Below are 14,456 nucleotides of genomic sequence, written 5' to 3' on the forward strand. Positions count from 1 at the left end.
ATTCTTTGAAGAGCTATCTATTCAAATCCTTGCTCATTTATTATTCAATTATAAGAATTCTTTATATATTCTGGACACCAGACCCTTACCTATAATCCATATTTAGAACTGATCGATCATCCCAAAATGATTCCTTATGCTTGTTGGCAATTCCTCCTCCTGCCCACAGCACCAGGCAACCATTATGCTGCTTTCTGTGTGTTTTGGGGAAGTCCCTCCTGCTCATGAAATCTTGTCTCCTAAATATGGTGAGATTATGGGAGATTTCATTCTGCCTTTTGGTAGCCTTGGATTTAGCTTCTAGCATGCCACATACAGTTCTGGAATTCAACAAATGATCTGTGAAAAAAACAATCATGTATTTGGACAAGATCGGGCACGTTCAGGGTGGTATGGCCTTAGACCAATCATGTATTTGGGTTCCTGGGTTTCCAGTGTGCCCTATAACCAAGAGCCTTGTGATTTTCTTTTCCCCAGCAGAGGCCCTCTGCATAGGCCAAACCCAATCCTCAGTTTCAGGCCAGAATCAGTAAATGCCCCCCCAGGGAAGAAAATGGCCAAACCATCAAAGGCTTCCTTCACCTCAGAAAGGCTTCCTTCTCTGAAATTCCAATTTATTTAGTTCTTACTGCTTCCAATTTTCTGATGTTCAAAAATATTTTGGTGTTTTTGTTAGTTGCAGCCTGAATGTTGTGTTGCTGTGACCCACGACATCCTACCCATCAATTACTGTAAACTTTTAAGTCTTTATATCTCGTCAGGCGAGCTTTCTAGGTTTTCCTCCCTTCTCCAAATATATATATGGGTTATAGAGGGGAATAATTCTTCCGTATGAATTTTTTAAACTCATTTGTCTTATTCACACACACACACGCACACTTGAGATTTTGTTGGAAAACCTACTGAATTTATAAATTACTTGAGACAGAATTAAAACTCTTCTTAAGCTCCCTATCCATGAACATGATATACCTATCCATGGAGCAAATTTCTATTAGGTCCTTTGATAATAGTTTGCACTTTTCTTCATAAAGGAATTGCATGGTTTATTAGATTTGATCTAAGATTAATAGATTAGAAGGTTAGCTTCTTTTAAAGCATTTTATTTTTTAGAATAGGTAACATATGTTACAAATTTCTCAAATCTCAAAAAAGTATACATTGACAATTTCCCATTTTCCTCAGTCACCCAGGTTTTGTCCAGAAAAAGTCATCCAATGTTACTAGTTTATTAATTTTAATATAGTTAGTATTAATATGTAGTAATTATATTTTTTCAATATTTTATCTAGTAATCTGGCTAAATTTCCTTATTATTTCTGATAGGTTATTATGTATTTCTTTTATGTATATGCATCATCTGCAAAAAGCATCCATTTGGTCATTTTTTTTCCATTCCCTATTCTTTCTACAGATTTTACTGCATTGACTAGCACACTTCTAATAAAGTAGCTGTAAAAAGTAGCCAAATAATAGCTGTGATAGAAGGCAGTCCTGTCTTATTCCTGGCTTTAATGGGAGGGCTTTATTTCATATTTACATATGAAATTAACTGTAGGTTCTTGGCAGATGGCTTTTCAGGTAAAAAATTTTTAATCTCTGGCCCTACTTTGCTAAGAATGAGAATCATAAGTTTTTATCAAATTATTTTATGCACCTACTGAGATGACCATATGATTTTTTTCCCCTTTAATCTATTAAATGTGTTGAGTCACCCCCTCATGGAAAAAAGCAGTCTCAAGTAAAACACTTTTACCCCAGGTTGTTATTTATTTTCATGAGGTGGGGGAAAAAAGAACATTTTATGATAGTGAAAATATACTTTATTTCTTTAATACAATAGCTGCCAGCAATATACTGGTTCTAGAGAGAGAAAAGAAAATACAAGCATTCTATAATACGCTTTCATTTGCCTTTTCAAGTAATTCTAAAGAAAATACTCCAATTCTGTTCAACATTAGGACTGAGGGAATTGAAATTTTTTCCATGATAAAAATATAATTTTGACAGCCCCAATCTTGATCATTTGTAAAGGATGGAATTTTTTTTAAAAAGCCTATATAGTATATCAATGATGAATGCTTCCCTCTCTGAATCAAATACTGATTATAACCAGTGTAAGAAAATGGTTAATCAATAAATGATGAAATGTTTATCAAAATGTTCATGAAAAAATACATTGCTATTTCTTCTCATTTTTTACCTTGTAGATATTTCCTAAGTGGATATTTTAAATGTACAGAAACAAAAGCTAGCTACGTAACTCTGGAGAGATTCAAAACTCAACAGACGTTAAAATGCCTAAATTCTAGAGTTGATCAACTTAGTGTAAGAATAAACGTCAGAAATCTCTTCATTGTATACAGATTGCTCAAGAGTTTAAAAATAAATTGTGTAAGCTGAGTTATCAAGAAATTGAATCTTATATATATGATTTTCATCACAAAAGTCAATGATCCTAATAAAAGGTATTAGAGGGATATAGAAAATCTGCATCTACATTTTTTTAAAAAAGGAAGTTATATCAACTGAAATAGTAAAGAGCTTTCCAACTGTTCAACAGAAAAATTTCTTAGAATTCCTTGGAAAATAAGTGAGAGTTTCCATTCAGACTCTAATTTTGCTGAAGTGGTACAGAAGGGGCTTAAATGAGGAAATAAATTAGTTGTTGTAAAAACAGCATCAGATGGTCTGCATTATATCAATTCATACACACTACATGAACTGCCATGAAAACTTTTATGCCCTAAAATCTCCCAAGATTTTAAGCTATGATCTTTCCACAAGTATAAAATGAGGGAAAAAATCATGTTCTGGGTCATCCTTTTTCCTAGCTTTTGTCCATATGCCAATCTCAATTTCATCTATCTTCCCTGATAACGTAATAATAAGATCTGTCTTTCTACATCGAAATCGTAACAGACAGACTCGCCTTTCTTGGACATCTAGAGAGAGAGCCAAACACAATCATGGGATAAGTTTTAAAGAGACAATGAAGAGAATAAGTATCCAAAGTGAAAACAGTTCATGACTGAATTTCAGAATGTGGTTTTCGTCCCTCTATTTTGAGCAATGTACCTCCGTCCTCATTAGCCCCTCTATTCTGCACCATGCAGTCCCCTGCTCACTGGAAAGAACAGACCCTTCTCCTGAATCTTTTTCATACTTTGAGAGCCATAAGGAGAGGTTCAGTATCACCTGAACGCCAAGTCACTACCGGTTTAAAAGGAGGTGGGAAGTGGTGATGGCTGCCTGTGTCCTGGTGCACACAGGACATTTTCACCCACTGAAACTACTGCTCTAGAATTTCTCAGTGATAACCTGAGTGCTTTTCTTGAAACCAAATAAGTCACTATCCAATATTTAATTACAAAAAGGTGGGTGCCCAGACTTTTGATCAGCAATGAGGAGTTGTAAGAAGGGCAAGGCAAAGAAACCTCCCTGAGCCAAATGGATACAATCTGGAGTTTATCTTTCTATACCAAGCTAATTACTAATAGGTTAAAAAATGCAGTATATGCTTATAAAAATCAGGCTGCTTCCATAACACCAGTGATTACTAAATGTTAACACACCGGGGCGGGGGGAGGACGGGACATTGCCATTTTAAAGCAATAATATAAATTTCCGAAAACAGCCTATGAGAAATAGCACGTCTTAAACAAGTTACATATAAAAAAATTACCAAAAATGTATTTTAGTTACAACCACGGTCTTTGGAGCAGTAGTACTTAGAAAGTCCATTTTTTAAAAATGAATAAATACGTAGCAAACTTTTGTTTTATTTTTACCAAGTTCATCTTCCCTTGTTAGAGAACCAATCATTCCTGGTTTAGGACTTCAATTAAAAAAAAAAAAAAAAAAAAAAAAAAAAAAAACCATGCAGAGTGCTATTCCTCAATGTAGCTTTAGAAAAATTTAATCGAAGGAAGTTCAATGATTGAGATTAGGCAAAACTGCAGTAAATACGTACTCACCATTAGAACTATAATATAGTTCAAAAGGAGTGAACCACCCTCTACCCAAAGTTTAACAGTCATTGGGGAGGGGGGGTGGAATGGGAAAGCTGGTAATGTGTGTTTTACCTTGCTTTTGATATATGTTGGATAATGCATCCTTTAGATTATCCATATTAATTAAATATGCTTCAGAAACAAAATTCTGCCTAATATTTTGACAGACCCACGCTACATTCCTTAGGTTAATACCTTGTTAATTTTGACATTACAAGTTGTTGTACTGCTGTAGCTAAATCAACTAAGTATCAGTTTATGTAGTGTTACTCAACAGATCTCTGGACAGCAAGGTCTATGCTTACCTAAAAAGGAGCTTTTTAAAATAAAGGAGGAAAGCAATAAAGTTCCAAACAAATGGCACTGGGCAGAATACACACAAAAAACAACACATGCAGACAGAGTAGCAGGGGCCCACTGGTTTTTCTCATATAGATAAAATGCTTGAGGAAGATCTTGAGGGCATCACCCCTCTCTTCTGAACTTTTAGCTTCTACAGAGCCTCAGATATAACTGGCATGAAGGATAAATGCTTTTGCGCAAAAGTAAAAATCCATGTACAAAGTAAAAACAGCAAACTCTGTAGTGACTTTCTGTGGAAGGCTCTCTCCACCGTTGGTGACAGACCCAGGACAGACTGAACTGAAACAGAGTGTTCTGATACAATAGCGATCCTTTCATATACTCTTACTACATATTATACAATTCCCAGAATATATAAATATTCCTTGTACCATGCACTGTGCACCAGTTTGGGGCTGACTGAGGAGGTCGTGGGTACTATTTTAACAGTTAAACACTGCACGTCCGAAGTTCGGCCCTCTGTCCACCGTGAACAGATGAAACGGTAGGGCTCCGGACAGACAGCGATCTACCGCTACCAAGTGGGGAGTGTGGCGGCGTGTCTCTGAATTAGAGGAGGAGGGTATGGGGCAGGGGAGGGACACAGGATACAGAGTTTTAACATAATACTGCTTAGGAGTGTATATTTAAAGATAGCTACTATACCTTGTCTATCCTTTATCCTTATCTTGAATAACTGCACGTTCATGCAAAATAAAATTTCTACTTTATAGGAACAGGAGCAGTCTGTTAGGAAAAGCATATTCTTAGGGGAAGATACGAAGACATCTCTCTCATCAGTGACATTTACTTGGTAAGTCTTTTGGCTACATCACTATAGGCTATTTCGACCTCCTTATCACTGGGACAAGTGTTGGTGAACTCGTCCCTACTGTACGCATTAGTTAAGTATCTCCAGATGCCGGTCATCCCTTTTGGAATATCAAAGTTGCGGTATTTTTTGGCCACCACCTGAAATACAAAGACATCAAAAGTTAACATTTATTTTCCATGACTTGTAAACCAGACTTAGCTCTGATTTTAGGGCAAACGAATTCTGTGAATCTCTGAGAACTGCTTCTATTTGGGAAGAAGTCCCCTTCATTCTAACTAAAGTTTTAAACAATGACAAGGACCGCAAGGTACATCAGAACTTCAGTAATGTGACAAGAATTGCAAACGCCCTGCCCTGGTGACCCAGAGGGACAGCCAGGGGAATCCCCAGGTAAATACTTGAAGGCGTGCACACGATTCTGTTTTCCTCGGTCTTGATCTTTGTCACACAACTAGTGTTAACTACTATTCTATTTAGCACAGTGTCTTACGCAATAAATGCTCAGTAAATATTTCTTTGCCTTGTATGGATATAACCAGGTGATCAAAGAACAGAATTTGACAACATAAGTCAATGTAGCAAACTCCAATTCAAACTTACCTGCTACATTTTTGAATTTTTAAACAGTCACACACACACACAAATTCTTCATATGCCTCAATTTTAAGACATAATTTTCCATTCTACTAACCCTAGGATATTCCAACTGTTGCCTAAATAGCATTAAGTTATATTGTTCGGGGTTCCTAGCCATATACCAGATCAAAAAAAAAAAAAAAAAAGTCATAGACAAAGAAAGGGCTATCTTAGTACACAGAGAGTATGTGGTCTAATGGCAACGTGACGTCGCATCCAACAGGCCTACCTTGACAATGTGCAGCTTGGGAAGCAGGTTGCAGTCAGCTAATGTCATTTCATTGCCATCCAGAAATTTACGCGTAGAAAACTTAATGTCTTCCATACTATTCTCATCAATTTCATCAGGGAGGGGAGAATTCAGATATTCATCCAGTTTCTGCAGGGTTTTCAAGAGACCCCTCTCCAATGCTGAAAGAAAGATGGGGATACTGTGAGACAGAAAACCACCCAAGCCCCAAAGCAGCAGCAATACTCTTCCGGTCAGTAACGATTTTATCAAATGTTTACGCTGACATGAAGTGCCGCAGAACAGGACAGGCAAGGTTCCTGCTCTCCTGGATCTTATTTACGAGGGACAAGGGATGAGACAAGCAAGTACATTTGTTCAGGTAAATACAGAAAAGAGCATGACAGTTTCAAAAACTGGAATCTATAACAACTCAGCAACTAAATGCCCCACTTACAAACACACTATGACCTGACACACTTGCTGTTTAAACTAGAAAAATGAGTGAGAATAGGCAAAGCTATTAATTCAAGTCTAGGAAAGAAAATTTTGCCAAGACAGAGATTCTTGCCCTGAATTTGAATGCCTATTTCCCCAGGAATATTTGGATTTGTAACCAAGAAACATGCTAAGATCCAATACAGACCATCCAAGCAGAAAGCCTGAAGTTTTTGCACTGTCTTGTAATACATAGGAAGCCAAGAACAGCACTATTTTATAATAACACGCAGGCATCTGAGTAGAGAGTTCAATTTACAATAGGGAATCAGGGGGCTCTTCAACCAAATAGATTAAGAAGCTATGATTGTTATAATTCAGAGACGAGTGGGACAGAGCCACCCCGGTATACCTGGAAAGTCAAGGGTAGTGACCTTTAGCGGAGGGGGTGGGGATGTCCTTAGAGAGGAATAGGGAATAACAATAGACAAGTCTTCTATTATCGCTTCTCATCCTTTAACCTTCCCAGGCCCACTTCACCCCCAACTCCCGGAATGCCGAGCTCACAGCGCTGACTGCAGTGCTCGGCCACGGAAGAAAGCCAAAGGTCATGAGGTGACAACCAATACAGTCTTAAGTTCGAATAAATTTAGTTCCATTAGAGAAAAAGACAAAAGTTTTCTATGCTGCGTATTAGAGGTTTCACCAGCAGCGTTAAGTGTGTCTTAACTCAAAACCTCTTCTTCCAAATTGCTCCCACCTGCTCGTGCCTTGGCTCCCACCTGCTCGTGCCTTGGCCCCCTCCTAGCAGCGCAGACAACAGATGGCAGTCCAGAGGAGTAAGTGGATTTTAGACATACTTAGAAGACAAAAACCAACAGAGCTTGGAAACAAAACTGAATATGGAAAAAGGATAGATGTTTTTAACAAAATACACACGTGAGCCCCTACTACATGCCAACTGTTATTCCAAGCACCGTTAAACCCACTCTTGGACAAAGCAGTTTGCGTTTACATTCTGGGGAATGGGCGCAGTACAGAGAAACGGCCAACAAACGATTCCCAGGGCAAACGCTGGTATCATTTGCTGCCACATTTCCCTGCCTAGAGAAGCAGGTTCAGGGGGTGCGGAAAGGAGTTCAGTACGTGCTGCCTTTGAGGTGTCCGTGGGACATCGGCGTAGAAGCGCCAGACAGACAGCTGGGCCACAGTGTCTGGAACAGTCCGGGCTGGAGCAGTACGACTGGAAATCCTGAGAACATAAATGAACGCCAGAGCCAGGGAAGTGAAGGACGGGCGGAGGGCCCAGGGTAGTGCCCTAAGGATCATCATTTGTGGAGCTGTGCCAGGCAGGTAAGCCACAGTCACTGTCACACAACATTCCACTGTGCGATTATGTAAGTGCTCGTCCATCCCCTTACTGGGGTCTGTGTTGCTTCCGGTTTGAGGCTCATGACTAATCGGGTAGCAAACGTCCTTGGACAAATCTTTTGGTGCACGTCTGTTCCTATTCCACTCAAAAGTGGAGCTGTGGGTTACTGGGTATACCTGTGCTTAGGTTGAGGAGAAACTGCGATCGACTTGCCAAGTCCCCACACGACAGAGAGCGGTGCAGAGATGTCCCAGTGACTTCACACCTTCAACACTACTCGGTAGGGTCAGCTTTAGTCACATGGGGGGGTGACAAATCAGGTGTAACACCTTCTCCTATTTACTATTTGGATATCCTCTTTTTGTAAAGTGCCATTTGCTCATTCTTCATTACATAGTTTATCTTATTTGTAGGAGTTCTCTACAAATTACAGTTGCAAACCCCTTGTGGTCCTACATGTTATGTATACCTTCACCCTTTCACTCCCTAAATGGTGACTTTTTACAAACCAAAGTTACTAAACCTAATGTCCAATTAATCAATTGTTTCTTCCACAATGAGTGCTTCGTCCAGATTAAGAGGAAATCTTACCTATCCCCAAATTATGAAGATACCCTCCATTATCATCTAGAAGGTATGTTATTTACCATTCATATTTATATCTACAACCCTCCTCGAACTAGTTTTTGTGTAGGGTGTGAGACAGGGGTATTTTCTCGACTCCATATTCGGTTTCACTGTTCTATTCGTCTATTCTAGTATTAGTACAACACTGTTTTAACTACTATTCCTTTATAAGTCTTGATATTAGATAATATTAAGCCTCTCTTCAAGATCATCTTTGCTATTCTTGGTTCCTTCCATTTCCCTAATAAATTTTAGAATTACCATGTCAATTTACACACACGCGTGCATGTACGCATGCACAGAAAACTGGCCAGGCTTTCTACAGATTCAACAGAGCCCAACTTGAGAACGGGCATCGTTATAATACTGAGGCTGCCAACCTATCAATACCACTTATTTAAATTCGTCTCTTTCAGTGTTGTATGTTTTCTATGTATAGGCTTTGCTCATCTTTTATTGGATTGATTCCCTAAATATCTGACTTCTTTTAAAAATATCTGACATTTTGGGGCACCTGGGTGGCTCAGTGGGTTAAAGCCTCTGCCTGTGGCTCAGGTCATGATCCCAGGGTCCTGGGATTGAGCCCCACATCGGTCTCTCTGCTCAGCAGGGAGCCTGCTTCCCTCTCTCTCTGCCTGCCTCTCTGCCTACTTGCGATCTCTGTCAAATAAATAAATAAAATCTTTTTTAAAAAATCTGACATTTTGATGGTGTAAACATTTTTGCAGGTCTTCTATGGTTTGTTGCTAGCATGCAAAAACACAACTGATTCTTCTAATGGCCTCATACACAGTAACCTTGCTAATTCTTTTTTTTTATTCCTACAGTTTCTTAGTAGATTCCTTTGGATTTGCTACATACACAATTATATTGCTTAAGAATAATGACAAATTTGTTCGTTCCTTTACAATGCTCTTACCTTTTATTTCTTTCTCTTGCCTATATCGTACTGGCCGAGACCTCCACTACAGTGCTGAACAGAAGTGGGGACAGTGAGCACCACTTCCTAGTTCCCAGTCTCAAAGGAAACCTTTTACTAGTTCCCATTACATATGATATTTGCTGAAGTTTTTGTAGATTCTCTCTGCCAAATTAAGGCAGTTCCCTGCTATATCTAGTTCGTTAAGGAAAAAAAAAAATCATTGTACCCTAAGTATCATTGTACCCTAAGTATCAAACTTTATCAAGTACTTTTTCTGCTTCTATTGAAATGATATTTTTCTCCTTTATTCTATGAATTTGTAGAGATATTTTCATGTTTAAACAATCTTCTGTTCCTTAGTTAAACCCCACCTGGTTGTGTGTTTTATCTTTTCTCATATTGCTGGATTAGGTATGTTTTATTTTAGACTATAGCATCTATGTTTGGGAGAGACTAGCCTGAAATCATCTTTCTTTTGATGTTCTTGTGTGGTCTGAGTGTCAAGGTTGCCCTCAAAAAGCAAGCTGGAAAGTATCTTCCTCTTTCCTGTTCCCTGTAAGACTGTGCAATGCCAATGTTACGTCTTCCCCAAATGCTTAGAAGAAGTGCATCGGTGAAACTATCCAGGTCTGGAATTTTTTTAAGAAATGGTTTTAAATTATAGCTATAAGACTATTCACATTTTATGCCCTCCTATAGTAATTCTGTTACACTATACTTTCTGTAAATTTAACCGATAGTGTTTTCAAATTTATAAGCATAAAAATTTTTCACAATATCCTCTAAAAATCACTTCAATGTAAGTCCTGTAGCAATCCCCTTTTGTTCCTAATACTGGTTACTGCTGCCTTTCTCATTTTTCTGGATTTTTCTTGTCAAGATTTATCAATTTGATAAATTGATATATCAATTTATCAATTTACTGACTTTTCAAAGAACGTTTAGCCTTGCTGACCCCTCTGTCATATTTGTTTACTATTTCAAGGAAATCTGCTCATTAGTATTTCCTTTCTTCTACCTTCTTGGGTTTAACTAGCTGATCTTTTCCTACCTAAACCCTCGAGGTGGAGATGGTCGGATTTCCAATCTTTTTTTCTAATATAAGCACTTACAGTTATAAAAGTTTCCCTTTAAGCACAATGTTAGCCATATCACATAAAACGACATCTGTTGTCTTTCATAATTTTATTTTTCTTCAGCCCATGGGTTACTAGAAACGCACTACTAAGTTTTCAAACACGCAGAAATTTTCTAGCTGTGATTTTTGTCATGGATCTCTAGCTTCTTTTCTTTGTGGTCAGAAAAAAATATATTCTGTATGATTTCAATTTCCATTTTTTGGAAAAATTTTTGGATTTGCTTTACGGCCCAGCTTTACAGTCAATGTTGATGAAGTGTTCTACGAGCATTTGAAAACCAGACGTATAATTCTGCAGTCACTGGGGATGGTGTTCTGCGTACATATCAGCAAGACTACACGTGTTCGTTGCGTTGTTCAATCCTGCTAGACCCTCTGACGGCTCGTTTTTGGGTGATTCTAACAGTTACTAAGGGAGTGAGTTAAAATCTCCCACCAAGACTGTGGATTAGTTTCTCTTTTAGTTCTATGAATTTGGCTTATATATTTTCAGGCTAGGTATTTAGTAATACAGATTCAGAATCATTCTCTCTTTCAGGTAGATTACCCCTTTAAATCAGTTTGAAACATGCTTCATTATGTCTAGTTGGTGTTTCTTAATGTCTCCTTGTCTGGTATCGGTGCAGCTTTGCCCACTTCTTTTGGTTGGTATTCACACTACTTTAACTTTACCTTTCCTGAATACATGTGTGTGTTTCATGTGTATGTGTGTATTTGTTCTTGCACATAAGCAACATTTTTTTAAAAAGATTTATTTGTCAGAGAGAGAGAGAGAGAGCACAAGTAGGGGGAGCGGCAGGCAGAGCAGGCAGAGGGAGAAGCAGGCTCCCCGCCAAGCAAGAAGCCCGATGCAGAACTTGATCCCAGGACCCTGGGATCATGACCTGAGCCAAAGGCAATTACTTAACCGACTGAGCCCCCCAGACGTCCCAGCAACATAGTTTGGAGCAAGCTGCCAAGTGACATCTTCAATTTGGAGTATTTAAGTCACCTACGTTGAATATAATTACTATAAACTTTGGTTTAAATCTGTCATCATACATTTTGATTTCTACTTGCTCTGTGTTTTCTTGCTTCTTTTGGATTAAGTTTTTAAAATTTATTGTTCATTTCTCCCTCTATTAGTGTGTTGCACACTCTTGTACTAGTCTTTGTTCCTCTGACTTAAAGTTCATTTATAACTTTCAGCACTTCCAGGATAAGGAAAGGGCCTCAGAACCCTCTGCTGTCACTACCTCCCTCCTGTCCTGAAGGCTGCTATTGTCACATATATACATTTGACATAGATTTTAAATTCCACAAGATGTTACAGTTTTTTTATACAGACCGTATTCATTAATACTTTATAATGTATTTATACTACTTTTTGCTTTCCTCCCTTCTTGTGTCTCTTGCTGTACATCTGAAATCCTATTCCTTCTTGCTGAAAAACTAAATATTTCTTCTAGGGGGAGTCTACGGAGATAAGTACTCAGTTTTTGTTCGTTCAAAAAGTCTATTTCACCATCACTTATTAAAGTTCATAAATAAAAAATTAATGTCTTAATTATTATATTCTTACAGCATTTTTTTCAGCTGAAACACTTGGTGAATATATAACAGAATCAATTCTCAGAGCAGCCATGGGACACAGGAAGTATGGATAATATCCTACTGGAAAGATACAGACATGAAGGAGAATTTGCCTTATTCTGAACATTAAAGTAAAATGACCCTGACTGACATCTTAGAGAATGTGGGTGTGTTATGACCACTGGAACTGTAAACTAAATGGTGAATTTTAGAGGCTCACGGAAAAGGCGGTAAGAAAAAGCTGACCGGTTTAGCAAGTGTACGAATCCAGGGAATAAATATAAAGGTCATATCTTGAAGAAAAAACAAAAAAATATTTGGATGTGCTTGCTTGGAGAGTATTTTACTACTTACAGAATTTTAATTCACTTTTAGCTCTCTGAAGAGCTCTTAAGGTTGTCTTCTGGACTCTACTGCTGCTGCTGAGAATCAGTGCTCACTCTCGCTGCTTTTACCTTGACGAACTCTCTGCCACCAGTAAGATTCTGTCTGGTTCTCAGCAGGTGCCTATGTACACACAGGTGTGGTTCTCTTTGTATTTGTCCTGCTGGGGTGGCATAATGTTTGACTCCATGGCCTGTTACCTTTCATCAGTTTTGGAAAATTCTTGGTGATTACCTCTATGTCTTTGGCTCCATCTTCCCTCCCCTTCTGGGACTCCACTTACATACATGTGTTCCTCTCTTCATTGTGTTCCACAAGTCTTACACTCATTCCTCTGGTTTGTTTTGTTTGTCCTTTTCTCTCTGCACCTCCATTAGCTATTTCCTTCTGACCTGTCTTCCAGCTCACTAATTCTTCATTACTGTCTCATCTGTTTGGTTCACATACTGGATTCATAATCTTAGATACCATATTTTTAAATTCTAGGATTTCCATTTGTTTTTTTATAATGTCCAGTTCTTAGTTCAAATTTTCCACATTGTTGGGGGCGCCTGGGTGGCTCAGCAGGTTAAGCTGCTGCCTTCGGCTCAGGTCATGATCTCAGGGTCCTGGGATCGAGCCTCACATCGGGCTCTCTGCTCATTGGGGAGCCTGCTTCTTCCTCTCTCTCTGCCTGCCTCTCTGCCTACTTGTGATCTCTCTCTGTCAAATAAATAAATAAAAAATCTTTAAAAAAAAAATTTTTCCACATTGTTCTTTTACCTTTGAATATGAATCTCTATATTAAAATCAGTATCTGATAACTATCTTGTCATTTTTAATATGTCTGAAAAATATGTATTAGTGGGGCACCTGGGTGGCTCAGTCAGTGAAGCGTCCACTCTTGATTTCAGCTCAGGACATGATCTCAGGGTCAAGAGATGGAGCCCCTTGCTGGGCTCCGTGCTGGAGCCCAGCAAGAGAGACTCTCTCCCTCTGCCCCCCCGCCTCAACCCCCCCTTGCTTGCACTCTTAAAAAAAAAAAAAAAAAAAAAGTATTAGTTATATTGTTATGTTCAGTCTTTTAACATTAGCACTGTTAGATTTTTAGAGTTGTTAAATTTTTAAACTCGGGGATGGTTTATATTAAACTAATAGTCTACTAAATCATGAACCTCTTCCTTCTAATTCTTGTTATTAAATCAATGCATTATTCTTGCCTCCTTAACTGGACTCTGTTTTCTTTGAAGGTAAAGTCTGTGTCTTGTGCCTCTTCTGTATAGCCCCTAATATTCACAGCATTCTACCCAAGCACAAATTAAACATCTGATCGATATTTATCACAGACAGAAGAAGGCCAATAATTAAATATAAAAGTTTGGAGTTTCTTAAATGTCTAGAGAAGGTTCAAAAGGAAATCAGGTGAATATGTAGAATAGATACTTTTTTTAAAAAGTCAGGTGAGTGGAGATATTTGTATCTGACTGTTCAATCTTTGTGGGAAGCTGAAAAGGAGGTAGGAACGGCATATTGCCATAGAACATAAGAACCATTTTAAAATGTAAAGAAGAACTGGTAAAATTTTTAACTTAGGCAACATATCAAACACACTGGAATGTATGTATGTATATATGTCAAGTGACAGATGACAAGATCAAGTTCAAGGATCTACTTATTTTATGAATAAAATGTACTCTAGCCATAGCCAGGATGAAGCTAGTTGATTTCTTAGAGAAAAGACTTAAGCAGGAGGACACTGGAGCCCAATAAACTAGAGAAGCTGAGTTGTAGCTGTGGAAGTCACAAGGAATCACATCATTTAAAACAAAAGATCAAAAATACAAAAGCAGTAAATATAACCTTTCATTGATTACATGCAAGATACTGATCATGCACACAGTCATAAAATGTTAAATTTATAAAGTGCCAAGAGAATGAAATGTGAGAAATAGCTGGGTTACTTAAGGAG

The 14,456-nt window shown here is 38.2% G+C and overlaps 1 protein-coding gene across 2 annotated transcripts in view; it reads right to left on the reverse strand.

Moving 5' to 3' along the window:
• Window positions 1–1,352: 1,352 nt before the first annotated feature.
• Window positions 1,353–14,456, reverse strand: part of LOC111154746 (chloride intracellular channel 4) — a 71,616-nt gene continuing 58,512 nt past the window's right edge. For both annotated transcript variants that reach the window (XM_022514631.1, XM_022514632.1), the window contains exons 5-6: window positions 6,056–6,237; window positions 1,353–5,327 (exon numbers count right to left, since the gene is read on the reverse strand). In XM_022514631.1, the coding sequence (XP_022370339.1) occupies window positions 5,163–5,327; window positions 6,056–6,237 (347 nt within the window). In that variant the 3' untranslated portion in view covers window positions 1,353–5,162. The remainder of the gene's footprint in view (window positions 5,328–6,055; window positions 6,238–14,456) is intronic.

This window comes from Enhydra lutris, unplaced genomic scaffold, assembly GCF_002288905.1.
Source record: "Enhydra lutris kenyoni isolate GAN:26980312 unplaced genomic scaffold, ASM228890v2 scaffoldscaffold38, whole genome shotgun sequence".
NCBI lineage: Eukaryota > Metazoa > Chordata > Mammalia > Carnivora > Mustelidae > Enhydra > Enhydra lutris.